Source organism: Delphinus delphis, chromosome 1 (assembly GCF_949987515.2).
Source record: "Delphinus delphis chromosome 1, mDelDel1.2, whole genome shotgun sequence".
NCBI lineage: Eukaryota > Metazoa > Chordata > Mammalia > Artiodactyla > Delphinidae > Delphinus > Delphinus delphis.
Window position 1 is genome coordinate 134,652,899 of NC_082683.1, and position 19,670 is coordinate 134,672,568.

General features: G+C 41.8%; 1 protein-coding gene across 2 annotated transcripts; it reads right to left on the minus strand.

Annotated features, from left to right (window-relative positions):
- Positions 1–1,140: 1,140 nt before the first annotated feature.
- NPHS2 (NPHS2 stomatin family member, podocin) lies at positions 1,141–18,736 on the minus strand. Of its 2 annotated transcripts, XM_060009725.1 has the most exons (8): positions 18,463–18,736; positions 14,437–14,540; positions 10,916–10,988; positions 9,229–9,311; positions 6,667–6,870; positions 3,892–3,947; positions 2,472–2,550; positions 1,141–1,419 (listed from the first exon to the last, which is right to left on the minus strand). In XM_060009725.1, the coding sequence occupies exons 1-8, from the start codon at positions 18,734–18,736 to the stop codon at positions 1,141–1,143; spliced, it is 1,152 nt and encodes a 383-aa protein (XP_059865708.1). The 2 variants fall into 2 exon arrangements, with proteins under 2 accessions (XP_059865708.1, XP_059865710.1); XM_060009727.1 differs by lacking the exon at positions 6,667–6,870.
- Positions 18,737–19,670: the final 934 nt, after the last annotated feature.

A 19,670-nucleotide genomic window follows, 5' to 3' on the forward strand; every position in this document is an offset into this window, starting at 1 on the left:
AGCAGCTTATCCCCATTATTCTTTCCCATTAAGCCCTCCTACCTTAACAGCTGGGAAGTACCTAAAGCTACTGTAGACTACTCAAGCAGATCTGGAAGGTGCCTCTGCAAGGTAATGAGCAATTTAAATGTTGACTAGAGACAGACATCAGAGGAGACCAACCAATGGGTGATACCACAGACACTCAGATATATAGGCAAATCTGCCTTTGACAAAAAGAACCTTGCTAAAAGGAATTATTAAGGGTCATAAAGGCCCTTGTTGCATTACTACCCTGGCATTCACTTATTGTTCTGTTCCTGCCTCTGGTTATGCCTGAACCAGCATGGCCCTACCTCCTCCTTCATTGCTCTTGCCAACATTTGCCAACCTGAAATCAGGAACCATCCATGTGGGGGTGAAAAGTGACCAGCAACCCTTGATGCCACCTTAACTCCAATAAACCAGTACACTGGGATGGGTATGGGCCAACCCTGAAAATACATCAGCCCCATATTTATAGTGATGCTTCCTCAGATTTTAAGCCACATATACCAGATAAATGTTTTTGTCCTTTTATTTGTCTATTTAAAAAAAAGAGTCTCTATAAAAATAATTCCTTTTAAATTCTTTAATTAGGTGTAAATTTTATATCCAGCCCAAATACATCTCTTTTTCTTTCATTCACTCAGAAACACGGAAGTGTCACTTGCATGGAGAGTTGGAGAGAAGCCTGCATCTCAAGATTACAACAGAGTGTGATAAGCATAATGATAGGGACATGTAGAAAGGGCTGTGGGAGCAACAAAGACCTTGCCAAAGGGGCCAGAGGGCATACAGAGAAAAGGACGTTTGAACTACATCTTCAGAAGTCAAAATTTAGCCACATATAGACTCAAAATTCTTTCCAAAGTAGAATGCTGGCTAAAGGTCTTTCCCATAATTACTCTGATTAGATGATCCACCTAAGCATGTTATATGGCTTCTCTGTCATTACATGATTTCACTGTCTTCTCGTGTGTTGCTGCATTGTGACTTCATACATTCCAAGGGCATTCCACATGGCAACCAAAGGGCAGGAAGTGAGGACAGAGGGCCTTGCTTAGGGCTGTAGCTGTTATATGGCAGCCCTCTTTGCAGTCACATTATCCTTGTTTCCTCCTATAACATGGGAGAGTCTTTCTTTTTAGGGTTCAGTGGCTCAACAGGTTTGGAAGGATTTGGTAAAGGGATGCTTCCTTGAGTTCTACTGCTTGGAGAAGACAGGAAATTTAGCAAGTCAAATGGCAAAGGTAAAACCACTGTGGAAGGTTTCTCTGTGGACAAGGATTGCAGGGTGTGGAGGTACCGAAGCTGAACAGCAGCTGGAGTGCCTGATAGAATCTCGGCTGCCATCCTCAGGGACTCGGATGCAGCCTTCTCCCCTTCCGCAGCGATCATCTAGACAAGGGATGTGAAGAAAAGCAAAGTGATTTTTCTTCTTCGCTCCATGAAGGTTTTAATCCTACTTAGCGTGACTCAACAAACAAGCACTAGTATCTACTGTGTGACAGGTGAGCAGACTATCTTTTGTTCTTAAGGATCTTGATTTAGGCAGAGAGATTACACTGTTAATTGTAATTTAGGGTAGAAGTTTTTAAGGGCCATGACAAGTATAGAGGAAGTGTTAGGGGAGTTACTATGTCTGGTGGGCCTTGGAAGAGTAGTAGGATTTTGCCATTTAGAGGAAAGGTGTCGCCTTAAAGTGGGCAAAGGGCACTGGACTCAGAGATCCAGAAGCAACTCTGTCCAGAGGACTGCCTTCCTCCTCCACCAAAGCTCCAAAGTTATCCACCCTCTTACATAGTTAGGGGTTTTTCTTTACCTACGTTCTGTTCTTTAAGGGAAATCCACCTCCCCTCCAGTCCTCATTTTCTCTTCCCAACACCCTTCCCGCCCACACCTCAATCCTCAGGAGCTGCCGGCAGCCACACCTTCTCCCTGGCATGCCTGAGTAGAGGCTATGAGTAGCACAGCCTTCTCTCAGCTCTGGCGTTGAGGGAATTGGGCCCTGATCGTGGTTGTCCCTCCAGAGCTTGGGCAGGGCTAGGGATACAGGTCGGGGTGTCATTAACCTAGAGGTGACAGGTGACTGATATTACCCAGGGAAAAATGCCAGTGCTAGAGAAGAGGGATGGAGCACGGGGCGATGCCTTTAGGGAGAGAGGGAGAAGGCAAGATTCAAGGAGCAGGTCACTGTCATCAATAACTTCAGAGAGAGGGAGTAACAGGAAAAGAGACCTTACGTTGGTCAGTTAGGAGGCTGTTAACACACTTGAGGAGAGCAATTTTAATAGAGTGGTGTGGGTACGAGCCAGATTCCCCCCAGCGCCTGGATGAATAGGTGAGGAGCGAAGGGGAAATGTTCTCCACGAGGAGGCCTTCTTTTGGATTCTCTGGGGATCCTCAAGGAACAGCCATGCAGGAGGACGGCCTGCTCAGGGCTGGCTCACCCGCACTCTGGCCTGTCTCTGTGCTTCGGCCTCCACCGCCAGCGAGTGCTGCAGCCCGGCTGGCAGCCTCACATCCTTACTGAAAGAGAAAGGGCATGGGTAGGTAGGTGTGCAGCACTGCTTTTAGCAGCCGGAGCTTTCGTACAGACCTGCCACCTTCTCTGCTGTCATTTCATGACGCACAGCGAATCCTGATTTAGCAGCGTGTGTGGCCCCCGACCTCTGCGCAGACAGTGGGCAGGGAAGAGCAGCTTCAGGGCAGTGCCTCAAAGGCTGATTTTTCTTATCACTGACGCTATAGTAGAGTTATGGTTTTCTCTTTACAAGTGAAACAAATTTTGTGTTGATATACTACGAACATTTTCCCACTTAAAGTTTAATCTAAATCCCGGCTGTTAAATTTCAATAATGAAGAGCAGCCTCGAAGAGCCATACTATTAATAATGAGGGAAGTCATCTAAGTTTATAAAAGGGAACTGATTTTGAAAAGGGTAGAACTGACCAAATGAGAACAATACTTAATGTATTGCATGAAAGATACAAAATTGTATTTTCCCCCTGATTGTAACTATTAAAAAATACATAGACAGAAAAATGGGCAGTTCCTCAGAAAGTTAAATATGGAGTTACCATATGATCCAGTAATTCCACCCCTGGGTATATACCCAAGGGAAGTGAAAACACGTTCACACAAAAACTTGCACATGAATGTTCATTGCAGCATGATTCATAATGGTCCCAAAGTGGAAACAACCCAAATGTCCATCAACTGATGAGTAGATAAACAACATGTGGTATAGCCAGCTGCACAATAGAATAGTATTCGACCATAGAAAGGAATGAAGTACTGATTCATGCTACACCATGGTTGGATGCTGAAAACATTAAGGTAAGTGAAGGAAGCCAGACTCAGAAGGCCACAGATTGTGTGATTATAATATTTATATTAAATTCCTGGAATAGCCAAATCCAGAGAGACAGAGAGTAGATTAGTGGTTGTCAGGGGCTAGGGGTTGAGGAGGCAATGAAGAATTCCTGCCTAGTGGATGCAGACTTTCTTTTGTAGATGATAAAAATATTCTGAAATTAGATGGTAGTGGTGGTTGCATCACTCTGTGAATATACTAAAAACCACTGAGTTGTAATTTAAAATGGTTAAAAATGGTGAGTTTTATGTTATGTGAATCTTATCTTTTAAAAATGTTTAAATCCATAGAAATATGAAAGTAATTTGCCCAGATGTTACAGTGGTTATGTTATGGCTATGAGATAATAGGTAAATTTTTTTCTTTCCTCCAAATTTATGCTAATATGGCTACAGTACTCATTCAATGAAAGTAATTTTTCAAATAGAAGTTTTGAATAAAACCTAAATATCTCCCTTTATCATATTGTTCTTCCTGGTTAATTTCCTACCCACATTTCTGTTCTCTCCACTTTGATTCCCCAAATACAGGTCACTGCATCCAAGGCAACCTGTGGAGGGAAGAGTTTAGATGTCAGTAAGAACCTCCAGGTGGGAGGATAGCACCCCTATGCACCGATGGCCATTGCACTGAGAAAGCACATTTCTCATTATGTACTTCCCTGTTTTGTTTTAACATTATAGGGCCTTGCAAAAGTTGTTTAATTTGCACAGTGCCACTCAACAAATATTTGTGGAATTAAAGATGGTGTGGTAGGCTGACTAATGGCTCCTAAAGACATCCATGCCCTAATCCCTGGAACCTGTGAGTGTTACCCCAAAAGAGACTTTGCAGATGCAATTAAGTTCCAGGCTGTTAAAATGGGGAGTTTATCCTGGATCTTGCTGGTGGGCCCTAAAAGCAACTGCAAGTGTCCTTATAAGAGGGAAGTGGAGGGACATCTGGCTACAGAAGAGGAGAAGGTGGTGTGATGATGGAAGCAGAGGTTGGAGTGCTGTGCTTTTAAGATGGAGGAAGGGACCATGATCTAAAGAATGCAGGTGGTCACCTGAAGCTGAAAAAGGCAAGGAAATGAATTCTCCTCTCAAAACCTCCAGAAGGAACCAGTCCTGCTGACTGACACCTTGACTCTGGCCCAGTAAAACTTCTTTTGGACTTCTGGCCTTCAAAGCTGTAAGGTTGGGACTTCCCTGGTGGTCCAGTGGTAAAGAATCCGCCTTCCAATGCAGGGGACGCGGGTTCAGAGTACTAGGATCCCATGTGCCGCAGGGCAACTAAGCCCGTGCGCCACAACCAAGAGCCTGCGCACCGCTACTAAGACCCGATGCAGCCAATAAATAAATAGATATTTTTTTTAAAAAGCTGTAAGGTTAAATTGGTGGTGGTTTAAGCCGTCAAGTTTGTGGTAATTTGTTACAGAAGCAATGGGAAATAATAGAGATGGTATATTTGTTAAATTTGTTCTAAAATGCATTTATTAGAGAACCAAAATCTTTAGTCTCTCTCTCATATGATATTCTCTTCCATATGATATTCATTTACAGGTGCTTTCACTTCCTGTTGGTGGCACGCATCTTCCCCACCTCCCCATCCCAGGAGTGGGAAGAAAATGAATTGTGTGTTCTGGAAAGGCGGGCAGGGCATGGAGCAATATGCGGGCCATACTCTTTTTCCTTTTTAACTTATTTCTGATGATTTCTTGGTGGCTAGATAAATAGTGCATTGGGAACCCTGATAAGACTAATTTAGGGGGTTGATGGGAGGAAGGAATGTTGAAAAAGACTTCATAGAGGAGGTGACATCTTAAAGAACAATATGATTTTGCCTGTAGGGAAAAGGGAAATATTTGGTACAGAGGAACAGCCTAAGAGCAGGCATGGAAGCCTAGACTCACCGAACACTGGAGAAACACTAAGTCCGCTGGAGGATTAGATACACTGGGGGAAGGACAGCAAGAGGTGAGGCTACAACAGTTGGGTCATTTATCCGCTCATCCAAAAACCCAGTATCTGGCTGCTGTGTAACAGCCCCATGCCAGGTACTGAGGACAAAAGATGAATAAAATATGACCCCTGACATTATGGAGTTCATGGCATGGGAAGAAAAATGTGTAAATACATAAATTATAATTCAACATAACAAGGGCAAGCTTGAATGTCAAGTGTCTGGACCTTATCCTTTATCCTTTGGAGGGGAGGGATGAACAGGAAGAGAGGCTGAAGGGAAGGCAGAGGGGAGCAACGTGAGTGGTTTTTAAATTCCAGAGCAGCAACTCCCCTGTTTCTTCTTGTTCTAACTTCTTCTCCTTTCAGCTTCTCTTATTTCCTGAATTCTTCCTTTTTCCACTAGGATGCTAGTCCCAGTTTTATCAGTGATGAATTGGACATGTCACAAACATTTGGATACTTCATCTTCTCAGCTGTGTCTGCTCAGGCCCCATCAGGCACAATCATTATCAATGCCTTCGGTCCTTAGTTCCTTCTATTGAGGTCTTCCTTCAGCCAGACTCGAGTCATAGCCTCCGAACTCAGTTCTGGGCTTGGGTGCCTCATGGCCTCAATGACAGGCTCCGTCACTGGTGGTAATTGCCACCCGACTGGCCAGCTGCCTAGAATGCTGCTTTGTTCTCATCTCTCTTCTGAATACCTTTGCCAGCTTGTCTTGGTAAGAAGTGAAGATGCCTACCCTGGTTGTGGGCAAGGTCGCTGAGCTTGCTGCCTGCAGCCTAGACGCTGCTGCTTGTGAGGCAGCTCTTGCTTTTCTCTCCCTCCTATCATTCCAACTCAATCAAATCTAGGTGATGGATTGGGTAATGAATCACATAAGGGTCTGTGACATCTTACCTCTTTTCATCTGAAAGTCTTATTTGAACTTATCATTATCTAACTTTGCTTGTTTCCCCAACTAGACTGTAAGGTCCCAAGATGCATTCCTTATCATCTCTGTGTCCCAGCAACCCACCCTGTCCAGCCCCACCACCCCTGCCAGCTGCCACCCCCACCACCTTGTGCTATGTGGGCACTTTACAATGAGTCTAAAGCCACTTTTTGTTTTGAGAACAAAAACTGTGGCAATGACTGACTAATCAGCACAGATTGGTGCCTATGATTGGCTCAGGGTCAATTTGGCAACCTCTTAACTGTCAGCTCCTTACAGAACGGTACCTTTGAATGCATGGCACATGGAAGATTCAGTAAATGGCCAATGAAGAAAGGAATAAAAGATAAAGGGATACTTCAGCATACTTGGTGTTAAATTCATCTAAGTACCTTTACATCTTGTGCAATGCTCTTCCTCTCTAGAAGAATTTCAGTGAGGGATCGATGTGCTAGGAGACGCTTCATGGTGGTTTGCACAAGGAATTGGACCGCTTTGGACACATGAGCAAGACTGCTTAGGAGAAGAGAGGCATTTTCCATTCGGTAGTAGCAGATGGCGTCTATCTCCATTACAAACATGTCTTTGGTTACAACCTAGGCAGAAAAAAAATTTGGATGACAACCCTGATTCTTGGGTTCCTTTCCCACATGAGGATAGAGGAGCTAAATATGTTCAAAGGGTATTTTCTCAGCGTAAGATGATGGTAAGAAGAAAGAGTAGTTGGCTCACCCTTTAATCAAAATAGACGTGTTTTTTTTTTTTAAATTATGGAGTTTGTATTAAATACACTAAAGAACTCACAATTTCAAGGAATCTTATAAATCCTTTTGTAAAAAAAAAAATCAGGAATAATTTTCTTACATGATAACATTCAGTTGATTGTATATCAGGTCTTTTAAAACCGATGCCAAAAAAATCTCCTAAAAGAGCAACATGTTCTGGGAAACAAGCGCTCAAATGTATTGAGTGTGCATCTAGAGGGCAGTTTGGTGATACATATCAAAAGCCCTAAAAGATGTGCACAACATTTCCATTTTTAGACATTAATCACAAGGATATATTTCAAGGGTTTAGCTGCAAGGATATGATTCATAGTATTGCTTATTGTAATAAAAAAAAGTAGAAGTAATATCAACAATAGGGAATTAGTTAAGTAAATTCCAGTTACTCAATTAGTTGAGTAAAATCCATACAATGAAATGCTGTGTGTCTGTTTAAAACAAAGAGGTAGAAACATAGGTAATATATGAAAAGGTGATAACAATAGATTGTGAAAAAAGACATGTTGCAAAATAGTATGTATGGTGTGATATATATATATACAAACAAATGCACACACATATATATGTCTGAAACTACAACCACATATATAGAAAACTCTGAAAGGATACATTCTAAAATATCAACTCTATGGGTGATAGGGTTAGGTATAAGTTTTACTCCTTTTTATATTTTATTATATAAAATAAGCCTTTTAAAAGTATATTATTTTTATTCACATTTCCATTTACCAAAAGAAAGAATGAGAAAGAACCTCAGACTGAAAGTGGGAGACAGTTTAGGAAAGGCTTATAAATCTGAATCAGTAACAGGAAAGTCTAGATGTTATCTCTACATTTAACTTTTAATTGTGGTAAAATACACAAAACATCAAATTCACCATCTTAACCATTTTTAAGTGCCAATTCAGTAGTGTTAAGTACATTCACATTGTTGGGCAACCAGTGTCCAGAACTCTTTACATCTTGCAAAACTGAAAACTGGTGAACAATTCCCCATTCTCTCCTCCCGGCAGTCCCCTCAACCATCGTTCACTTTCTGTTGCTCTGAATTTCACTACTCTATGTTCCTCATATAAATGGAATCATACAGTATTTGTCTTTTTGTGACTGGCTTATTTCACTTGGCATACTTTTCTCAAGGTTCAGCCATGTTGTAGTATATGCCAGAATTTCTTTCCTTTTTAAGGCTGATTATTATTCCATTGTCGGCATATACATTTTGTTTATCTATTCAGCCATCAATGGGCATGTGGATTGCTTCCACCTTTTGGCCATTGTGAAAAAAAATGATGCTATGAGCATAGGTATACAAACATCTCTTCAGTACCCTGCTTTCAATTCTTTGGCATTTATACCCAAAAGTAGAATTGGTGGATTATATGGTAATTGTATTTTTAATTTTTTGAGGAACTGTCATACTGTTTCTACAGTAGCTGCACCATTTTACCTTCCCACCTACAGTATACAAGGGTTCCAATTTCTCTACATCTTTGCCAACACTTATTATTTTCTGTTTTTTTCTTAATAAGAGCCATCCTGATAGATGTGAGGTGGTATCTCATTGTGTTTTTGATTTGCATTTCTCTGATGATTAGTGATGTGGAGCATCTTTTCATGTGTTTTTTGGCCATTTGTATATCTGCTTTGGAGAAATGTCTATTCAAGTCTGTATTGAAATGTCTATTCAAGTCAAGTATATATACTATCTACCATATATGGAGGACAATCTGCTTTACTCAAAGTCATCTGATTTAAATATTAATCTTATCTAAAAAAAATACCTTAATAGCAACATCTAGATGTATTTGACCAAATATTTGGGTACCATGGTTTAGCCAGGTTGACACATGAAATTAACCATCACAAAGGCCTTTGTCCATTTTTAATTGGATTGTTTGCTTTCTTGTTGTTGAGTTATAAGATTTTATATATTCTGGATATTAACCTCTTATCAGATATAGTATTTGCAGTTTTTTTCCCATTCTGTAAGTTGCCTTTTCATTCTGTTGATTGTGTCCTTTGTTGTAAAGGAGTTTTAAATTTTGATGTAGCCCATATCTCTTTTTCTTTTCTACTTTTGAGCAAAAATAGTCATTTTCCTCTGGGCCAGAAGTGGTAGCTCGGCCAGGGAAAATGTAGAAAGAAAGCAAAATCCACCACTTGGCTTACCTCATGAAAGGGTATCTCCAAGGTTTGGAGGCGAAGGTCAACCTTGTGGTAGGTATCCAGGCAGGGCAAAAAGAAGAAAAGGCCTAGAAGAGGGGGCAGGGGAAGTGACAGGTGAATGGCTAGCATGGAGGCCATTTGGGGTTCACTCTTTTGGCGTCAAGTTGCATGTTGCATTGCTTTTCTTAGCCTCCAACTGCCCATAGACCTCCCCATATCCCACCTCCACCCATGGTGTGTTTGTTGTTACTAAGGCTACCAAATAATTTGTTGTTCAAGCTGGGACACTTTTGAGGGTGAAAGGAGAGCACTATTATGACTTACACCAGGACAACAGGCATAAATAAACAGGGATTATCCCCAGCAAAATGGGCTGTATGGTCACCTTGGTCATGGTGCTGACCTGTCCAGATATTGGGTTACACATCTGTCTCCTTCACTAGATTTAAACTCTATAACAAGAGCATCTTATGCATTCCTGTTAGCCTTAGTGCCTTTTAGGTGCTTTGTAAAACTATTTCTTGAATCCATGTGTGTAAGAATTTTAGAGCCAGCAACCTCCATGTGGTATTTCTTAAAATGTGAGCCCCAAAGGAATCAGAATAGCAACATCATGATACCAGCCTTCTGGTTGGCTAGTTAGTCCTCACCCACCCAATATAATGTATAGGGTCAATGTGCAATCAATATTTTAGATTGATTTATTGAGATTTTCTGAGAGACCATTGGACACTGTAGGCTTGTACAAGAGCCAAAGCTTTGTTGGAATCAGCAGTACCTCAAGCACCCATGATCTCTCTGAGGAGCCACCCAGTTACTAGCCCTTCTCAGACCCAGTCGAGAAGGATACCAAAAACTAGAACCAGAACAAGGCAGTCCCTGTTCTGGAACTACAGGGTCTGGTTCTATTTTTGTGTGAACCAATCTGTTGCCTCTGAATCTTCAAACTGATTTGTGTCTCCTAGTCTGGTGTCTATTCTCTATCTGTTTCTGTAAAGCTGGCTTGGAACTTGGACCCTTTCCAATCTGTGCACAGTGAGAGTTTGCTTCTTCTCATGTCTTCCTGGATTAGCTCTTCAAACCCCAACTATTAGACTTTTCAGACTAACGATACTTCTATCTGTGCCCCATAATCAGCTTGGACTTCTGGATACAAACTCTGTAAGACTTTAAGGTCCTAGAGACTAGAGACCATGTCTAATTCATCCATCTTCATATCCTTTGTAGTTAAACAATGAAACACGGGAAGTGCTTAATCTATGTTTCTTAAATTTCCATGAACTGAAGGCCAATTTGTTACTTGGATGCTGAACTTTGCCTATCTAGCCTGGTGTGTTCTGATTCCCTGGATCCTGAACTAGCTCAGTTTTGCTCTGAGAATTCACAGGACTCAGACCACTTACATGTTCTACTCAAACCAGTGCCTGGTCTTAGGTCCTAGCCTACTTGCTACTCCAGCCAGCCTGGCCCTGGCATTCAGCTTTTTGCATCCACTCTCTCTTTTGGTCACTGTGACCTGGTAGTAATGCTCTCTGAAGAATTTCTTAATAACCTGTGTTACAAGTAACAGATTGAAAAATGAAGATATCATGAATCAAGTTACTTCATGTAATCTGAGGGCTGTATTACAAACATGCATGGATTGAAGAAATTGGCAAGTCTCTGGAGGGGTAAAAAAGATCATTCTTACCAGGGCCTTTGGCTCTTCCAGGAAGCAGATGTCCCAGTCGGAATATAATTACTCTCTCATACTCCTGTATAACCTAAAGGAAAATTTAATACTTTTGAATCACTCCAAGAGATTAAAATGAAGTCTTCAGAAGACCCTGGTGTGAGAGTGATCCTAGGTATCAGAAATCTTTGGCTTTGAGAACCAAGAAAAAATTTCTGTTAATACTTACATTTCTAAAATATATACTTAGTAAATGAAGAATTTCAGAAACCAATGAAAAAGTATAAAATTTTTGAGACTGTGGACAGAATTTTGATCAGAGAGTCATGGTTATCTAAAAAATAATTGGTTCCACCAATCAAAGTAGTCACAGCATATTTCATCTTATATATTGCTGTGACTGATGCATTATGAGCTTTTACATGCATCACTCATTAGCTATTTACAGACCTTACGGCAGCCATGCAGGTGCTCAGATCACCCTTCAGGAAGAGCCTGTAGCCAACTATATGTTGTCTGTAGGAGATACACTTTCTATTTACATATACAAATAGGTTGAAAGTAAAAAGAGAAAAAACTATACCACACAAAGAGTAACCAAAAGAGAGTAGGAGTGACTATACCGATATCAGACAAAATGAAGTTTAAAACAAACACGCAAAAATGTTATTAGTGATAAAGAGGGACATTGTGTAACGATAAAATGGCCAATGTGTTAGGAAAGTATAACAATGGTAAACATATATGTACCTAAAAATAGAGTTCCAACATATATAAAACAAAAACCAAAAGAACTGAAGGTAGATATAGACAATTCAATGATAAAAGTTGGAGACTTTACTATCCCACTTTCAATCATGGATAAAACAACTAAACAGAAGGTCAACAAGGAAAGAAAAGACTTGAACAACACTATAAACAAACTAAACCTAACAGATAGCTATGCATAACTCCACCCAACAATAGGAGAATACATATTCTTCTCAAGCACACATGAAACATCTCCAGGACAGACCATATGCTGGGCCATAAAAAAAACTCAATAAATTTAAAAGGATTGAAACCACACTAAGTATATTCTCTGATTACAATGGAATGAAATTAGAAATTGATAACAGAAGGAAATTTGGGAAATTCACATATATATGGAAATCAAATCACACACTCTAAAATAACTGATAGGTCAAAGAAGATATCACAAAAGAAATTAAAAAACACTTTGAGGGACTTCGCTGGTGGCGCAGTGGTCAAGAATCTGCCTGCTAATGCAGGGGACATGGGTTCGAGCCTGGTCCAGGAAGATCCCACATGCCGTGGAGCAAATAAGCCTGTGTGCCACAACTACTGAACCTGCGCCCTAGAGCCTGCGAGCCACAACTATTGAAGCCTGCGTGCCTAGAGCCTATGCTCCACAACAAGAGAAGCCACCACAATGAGAAGCCTGTGCACTGCAACAAAGAGTAGCCCTGGCTCACTGCAACTACAGAAAGCCCGCACACAGCAACAAAGACCCAATGCAGCCAAAAATAAATAAAAAGTAAATAAATTTTTAAAATGCTGTAAATTCAGAACACAATGATAAATAAAGTTTATTAAAAAAAAAAACACTTTGAGATGAATGAAAACAAAACCTCAAGGTACCAAAACATATGGAATGTAACTAAAGTAGTGCTTAAAGGAAAATTTATAGCTGTAAATGCCTATAACAAAAGAGAAGAAATATCTCAAAATAATACCCTAATTTTCTACCTTAATGTACTGGAAATAGAAGCACAAAGTAAACCCAAAGTAAACAGGAAGAAGAAAATAAAGATTAGAGTGGAAATAAATGCAATAGAAAATAGAAAAGCATCAGAGAAAATCAACTGACCCAAAAGTGGGTTCTTTGACAAGATCAACAAAATTGACAAATACTTAGCGAGACTGACCAAGAGAAAAGAGAGGAGATTCAAATTGCTGAAATCAGGAGTCAAAGAGGAATGACAGAGACATCACTACTGTCCTTACAGAAATAAAAAAGATTATAAAAGAAAATATTGTGAACAACTATATACCAATTAGTAACAGGTGAAATGGACAAATTCCTACAGAGTCATAAACTATCAAAACTGACTCGAGAAGAAAAAGAAAAATGAAAAAGACCCAGAATTAAAAGATTGAATTAGTAGTTTAAAATTTTCCCACAAAGAGAAGTCCAGGACCAGATGGCTTCACTGGTAAATTCTGCCAAATATTTAAAGAGGAATTAATACCAGTTCTTCACAAATTCTCCCAAATAATAGAAGAGGAGGGAAATCTTTCCAACTCATTCTCTGAGGCCAGTATTACCCTGATACCAAAACAAGACAGTGATATCACAAGACAAGAAAACTACAGACCAGTATCTCTCATGAATATAAATGCAAAAATCCTCAACAAACAACCAGCAACTTGACTCCAGTAATATATAAAAAGGATTATACATCATAACCAAGTGGGACTTATTCTAGGAATACACAGTTGATTTAACATCCAAAATTCAATGAATAAAGGGCAGAATAAAGGGCAAATACCATGTAATCATCTCAATGGGGGAAGAAAAGGCATTTGACAAAATCCAACACCCTTTCACAAAGACGAAGGAGAAGAGGAAGGAGAGCTTGTGTGGGGAGTGAAATCGGCCACAGCCCTGGCAGCATCTGTAGCGTTCCAGCCAAGGACATGCTCTTCCCTGACAGCTCTGGCCAATGACTAAGAATGGCAGGGATACAAGGGCTTGGCCATTTCTGCCCATTGTGAGACTCATCTATGAGGCAAACTTTGCTCTGGAGCTCCCTTTCAGTCTGGCCAAGACTTTCTTGGAGGTATCCCACAGTCTGAGGCACTCTGTCCAATCCTTCCTTCCCCTTCTCATATCAGAGGTGTCAGATCTGCATCATCCTCTGAAGGTTTTCCCTGCCTACTCTTATTCTCTCTCCCCTTAATCTTTCACAGACAATGCCACCCCATAAATCTCTTGCACTTCTAATTCCATCTTGGTATGTGCTTCCCAAACTGACACAGGTCTTCATTTACTTCAGGGACAGCCGTGTGTAACCACCTGTGGGCCCAAGGTAATTATCATCTGTGGTCTATAGAAGCTGCCTGAGAAGTTTCCTGGAGGTGTCAGGAGTAGGCATCATGACCTCTTCTGGGCTGATCTTTGTGTTATAGAGTGTCGATGAACTAGACATAGCTCCTGTCCTGAAGGGGCTCTCAGTCTAATGGCAGCGATTGTGTATCCACAAATATTATACATGTGGTAATTGCTAGAATTGATGTGAAAGTAGGATGACACGAGAGCACAAGGAAGGGAATGACAGTCTGGAGGAGTCAAGGAAGGCTTCACAGTTATCTCTGAGCAGGTATAAAGAGTAAGAGCTCTCCTGGAAGGTGAGTGGGAGTGAGGGCATTCCATGCAGAGCAGACAGCACGTACCAAAACACAGAAATGAGAGTGGACATGGTGCGGTCAGTGAGAGGCACCAGGAAATTACTTATTGGGTCCTCATGGAATCTCACCTTTATGCAGAACCAGATAGAAAAAGGGAAGGTCACAATGATGAAGAGCAGGGATGTGAGGACAAGAAGCCACTCACAAGCCCCTAAACTGGAAGACTTGGTACCTTAAAAAAAAAAAAAAGCAAAAGAATAATTATATTGGAACTTCACCATATTCACTGACTAGCACCTCTAGTCCAGTCCTTGGTATTAGGGTCAGAGCAGTCAGCCGACTTTGCTGGAAATAATGGAACGAACTGGATATCAGTGTGGTCAGTTCCCAGAGCCGGGGGCGCGGTCTGTGTGAAGGGCTTTGTGGGCAGATGGAAGGTGGAGCAGGCTCCTGGAAAGGCAGTGGAGGGTACACTGGAACAACCACAGAATCTGGGCAGAAGGTCTGGGTTCTGGTTCTGGCTCCACCATTTTCTGTCCAAATGACCTTAAGCAAGGTACACAACCTCTCAGTTGCCTCATCTATTCAAGGAAATGCTATTGCATAACTATTTCATAATAACTATCTCGTGGAATAGCTCACATCTCTGGCATAAGAATGAAATGACGTATAAACATAAAAGCACCAAACTGTGTTTTTTTACATGTCTGGTGTTGTCATTTAAAACTCATGTTTACCTAGTGGTAACTGCTACAAAAGTACTTTTTCTACCTGAGCCCCTCTTAAAGAGGTACCTTAAAAATACACGATCAATAAAATTGCTACAAAATAGATTTATGTTCCAAAGGCTCTTAGCATTACAGAGGTTCCATTTAAGTCTTTATGTTTCAGTGTGAAAAGCAGATTGCTGTCAAGTTTGTTAGACACGATTGGCTTTACTTTTGAGCTATCCATTTCCAACTAGACGACAGAAGCTGTGCTCCTTTTATATGCATGTGCCAAAAAGGCATATACACATACACACACACACACACACACACACACACACACACACACACACACACAGCCATTCTTAGGTGATATTTCCTTAGTATCCTCTAGAAGTATAATTTTGAGAAAAAACAGGACCCTTTGTCCCTCTCTGCATAGTTTCTTCTATTTGAAGTGGTTCAAACCACATGTGTCCAGAGGTTCATCTTCCCTGAAATTACAGCTCCATCTACCACTTGCCCCAATATCTGAAATTCCTCCATGAGAGCCCCTTTGGCTTCAGGTGTGGATCTTTAGACAGTCTTTGAAAATCACCTATATGGCGTGATATTAGCCCATTTGTGCCTATAAAAAAGTGATATGGAACTGGAGTTCAGGCCATCCAGGTTGCTTGGGTGATAAATGAAATGGTATCAGGGAAAATTCAGTCTCAAGGGCATAAGCTTCTTGGGGCCTTGTCTTGTTTAAACCGTGTCCCAGGACTGGAATAGTGCCTGACACATACAGGTGCTCAATAAATACTTGTTGAATGTAGGAAGGAAGGAGAAGTGGATACTGAAAATGATTTAAATGTAATGGTTATAGAAATCTCAAGAATTTTAATCCACAGGTACTAGAAAACTGGCCAAAGGGATACTATTTGTCAGTTTAAAAATCTTATAGAGGAATAGAAGGTGACTAAAGATTAGAAATGGTGAAAAGTCTATTTTTAAGGGATAGGAAGGAAATGGATAACTAATTAGTAGGCCTGAAAATTTGATTTCCATGCTTGCAAAATAACTGGAAAGGTCATCACCAAATTGATGTGCAGATTACTCAAAGAGGGCAGATACACAAGCTGCACCAGCACAAAACCAAATTCGGTGCTAAATGCCAATGTATGGCAGTTCCTAAATGGTGTCCCACGGAACACTAATCCTCCAGGGTGCTCCACAAAGCAAGTGTTCCTGGAGCAAACAAGTTTAGGAAATATTGTGTACTGTATCCCACTCCTGGAGCTTCCCAATAGTCACTGGCATATTGAAGCTAGGAGAATCCCTGCAGCAAAGAAGCATTCTTTGCTGTGTTTAACCTAGTATTTCCCAAACATTTGACCAGGCGATGTCTTCTCCAAGCAATTTCATGTTCTATGGAATTTATTTCTCATGCAACCTACTCTGGGAGATGCAGTTTTGGGAGAGGTGTTTCTATCAACATCATATTAGTTTTTGCAATATTCTTCCCTAAGAGCAATAACAGTGTTATTGCCATGTTTGCTAGCTTATAAATATATTTCACTTGCCAGTGGTAACCACGGTAAGTAAAAATAAATAAATGCACATACCAACAAAATTTATATTTTATAAGTGAAGAAAGTCCTCAAAATTCCTTCATACCATAGTTAGGGATGTGAACAGAAAACTAATATGTATACCCAAATCTAACTTGAAGCTTTACTCACAAAATATTATTCTCTTAGAATGAGTTCCTTGAATATCCAATTTGTTTAGTGTAAGTGAATAGTGAAACACTACATGTTAAAGGAGGAAGCGCCTTGAGATACGACAGTCTGAGAATCCTCAACATTTCAGTAAAATGAAGCTTCTCTTAGTTTCTCCCAAATCTTAGGTAGCCTGGCTGTGGGAGTGTGGTACTAGTGAGGAGGAGAGGGGATGTTGATGTGTCTGTTCCCCTTTCCTCTGGGAGCCACAGAAACCTCCCAGACAAGGGCTCAGCAAGAGTGTCTCATCCTTAATGGGCTCATCCATTGCTTGGGGGGGCCTGAAGCTCTAGTCACTTTATAGCTGAACAGACTGAGTGAGGCCCACAAGGTGAAGCTACTAGCCCAAGGCCTCAGCTAGTTGGTGGCAGTGCTGGAACCATGACCAGAAAGCAGGGGCAGCACCCTGCAAGGATGGGCTTTTCAATAAGACTGTTTTATTCTGGAATGCTGGCTTCTCCACTTCCCACCTGTAGGTCTTGGGCAAGTTATTTAATTTCTCAGCATTTTTTCTCATCTGTGACACGGGAATGATAATACTCAGTAAAACACCTAGCATGTGCCTGGCACACAGTAGGAGCTCCAAAAATGGGGCTCCCTTCCTTCCCTACCCCACCGATGTGGTCTGAAGCACAATACTTACAGACCTCTAACCTCAGCACTACTGTAGCAGTAAATCCAATAACCCTTTAATGACCAGAAGTTTCTGACCCATGAAAGGGCATCAGTTAGGCAAAACAGCATTAACATGGTCAACATAAACTACATCCCAATTGCTGGAATCTTTCTCAAGTCATAGCTTTCAGTGCTACAGCATATAGGGCAGTGCTGGTAGCCAGGAGATGTTAAAATTTCATAGTCAGCAGAAAGTAGTATAACACACTATTCCTTATTTACCTTCCTTTAAACCTCCCTCACCCTGAAATTAAGGTGTAATGAGTTTTTTCTTCCACTCATTATAGAAAGGATTGGAAGCAGATAAATTTGTTCCTAAGAGTTGCTTCACCTGCAGAAGCTAAAGAGACACCTTTCCCTGTGATTCCCTCCCTTTGGTCTAACTTGCCTCTTTTAGCTTGCAAGGGTGTTTTTTTTTTTCTTTCCCTCCAGGCTTTGCGCAAGATAAGTGCTTTGAGTGTCTTATCTCATTTTATCCTCACAATTACCCTCTGAGGTGTGTACTATTGCTGTCCCCATTTGATACATGGTTAAGTCCCTGACTATGATCAAATAGTTAGCTAAGATTCAAACTGAGATCTAGCTTTCCTCTACTTGGCTCTGCTGCCTCTACTTTTTAGAAAGTATGATCACTGCAAAGTGTAAAATACTTTTAGGAAAGTCTGATGAGGAGAGGAGAATAAGCTACATAGTTGCCCTGAACCATGTTGATTGGTCCCCAACCTGGATCACACTCCCTCCCACCTCCCATCCTTGGCTGACCCCTGAGAACAGTGGTATTTAGCTGATGTTATTTGTATTTCTTCTGATGCATTTCGGTCTCCACCACTGAGGGGTCGGTGGGTCCTAGCTCGCGGCTTTCATTTCCTGGGAAGCTGAGCAGGTCCAGCAGGCTGCTCTGGCCTCGGAAGCTCTCAGTGCGGTGCCTCATTGCACCTTAATTGACATCCCTTGGGTACCACTTGGAAAGGCCGCACACCCTCCCGGGGCCTCAGCCTGACCGCTGTACCTTCCTCGGGCCGCTCGCTCTCCAGCAGCGCCACCACCTCGGTGCCCTCCTCGCCAGAGCCCCGGACCTCATCCACGTCCACCACGGTGGCTGCAGGCGCTCGGGGCTCACCCGGGCTCCCTGCCCGCCCGAGGGCCGACTGCTCCGGCCCGGCGTCCCGGCGCCCGCGGCCTCTGCCGCCCCTCTCGGCCTTCGCCCTCTTGTTCTCTTTGTGGGCGGACCCGCTGCCTCTCCCGTGGGCCTCTCTGGAGGAGCTCCGAGCCCTTTTCTCCATCCTCAGAACGACCGAATCCAGGAGCGCAGTTCCTGCAAAGTCGCTGGCAGGGATGCGGGGCACGTCCCCGGGGGACTATAATGACCTTGGGCGGGGGCGGGACCTGGGCGGTGGGCAGGCGGGGCTCTGCTCGGGGTGAAACCCGGCAGCTGTTTCTCAGGAGAGCTGTGGACGGGGCGCGCCACCCCTGAGACTTGGTGCCACCTTCAACACTGAGTTTTTGTGAAAACCCATATGCCAATTTATGGCGTTTTAAAATGTGTTTCTAGAGACGAAAATTTGAGCTGAAATACTACGGAGGCCCGCAAACCGCTGAAGGTGCGATGGCATTTTGCTTTATGATTTGTAAATATCGTATAGAATGGGGTATGTGGTCCTCGCTTAAGACTAAAGAGCTTACGGGAAAGAAAAGGTCGTCCAGTTAGGGTAACTTTAAGGTAAAATTAGAAACTTCTCCCCAAGCAACCCCGTCTTCCCCCTTAAGATCTTCCCAAGGTTACCTTTCCTCTTTCTCCTAATTTATTTTATATCCTGGCCCTACTCTTTCTGCTGAGATTTTCACTGGTAAAGGCGTTGACTGACTACTCCTGGGAACATTTAGGTTTTAAAAGGGGGAAGGAGAGGAAAATTCTCCCAGAACTCACTCTCTCTCTCTCTCTCTCTCTCTCCCTCTCCCTCTCTCTCCAGACCTCTTCTCTCTCTCTTATGTATATTTCTTTATTTTTACTAATTTATTATTATTTTTACTAATGCTTAAGCCTGTTGATGATGTTACTTCTTGAAGAATCAGAAGGGAAGGGATCTGATTTAACTTCTGTTTTAGGAAAGGAACACTTTTGTCCTTGGCTAGGCTCTGTTCCCATGCTTCTTTGATGAAGGCAGGAGTGTTGCTTTTTTAAGGTTCACTGGCCATGCTCCATCCAGCAGCAAACTG

What these genes read in the sequence shown, in the direction of transcription:
- NPHS2 (XM_060009725.1), bottom strand. Translation starts at nt 18,736, where the DNA reads ATGGAGAAAAGGGCTCGGAGCTCCTCCAGAGAGGCCCACGGGAGAGGC. An exon ending in TGGAAGAGCCAAAGGCCCTG is followed by an intron (nt 9,312 to 10,915) that starts GTAAGAATGATC and finishes CCCCTCTTCTAG; the next exon opens with GCCTTTTCTTCTTTTTGCCC. An exon ending in AGAGACAGGCCAGAGTGCGG is followed by an intron (nt 1,420 to 2,471) that starts GTGAGCCAGCCC and finishes TCCCTTGTCTAG; the next exon opens with ATGATCGCTGCGGAAGGGGA.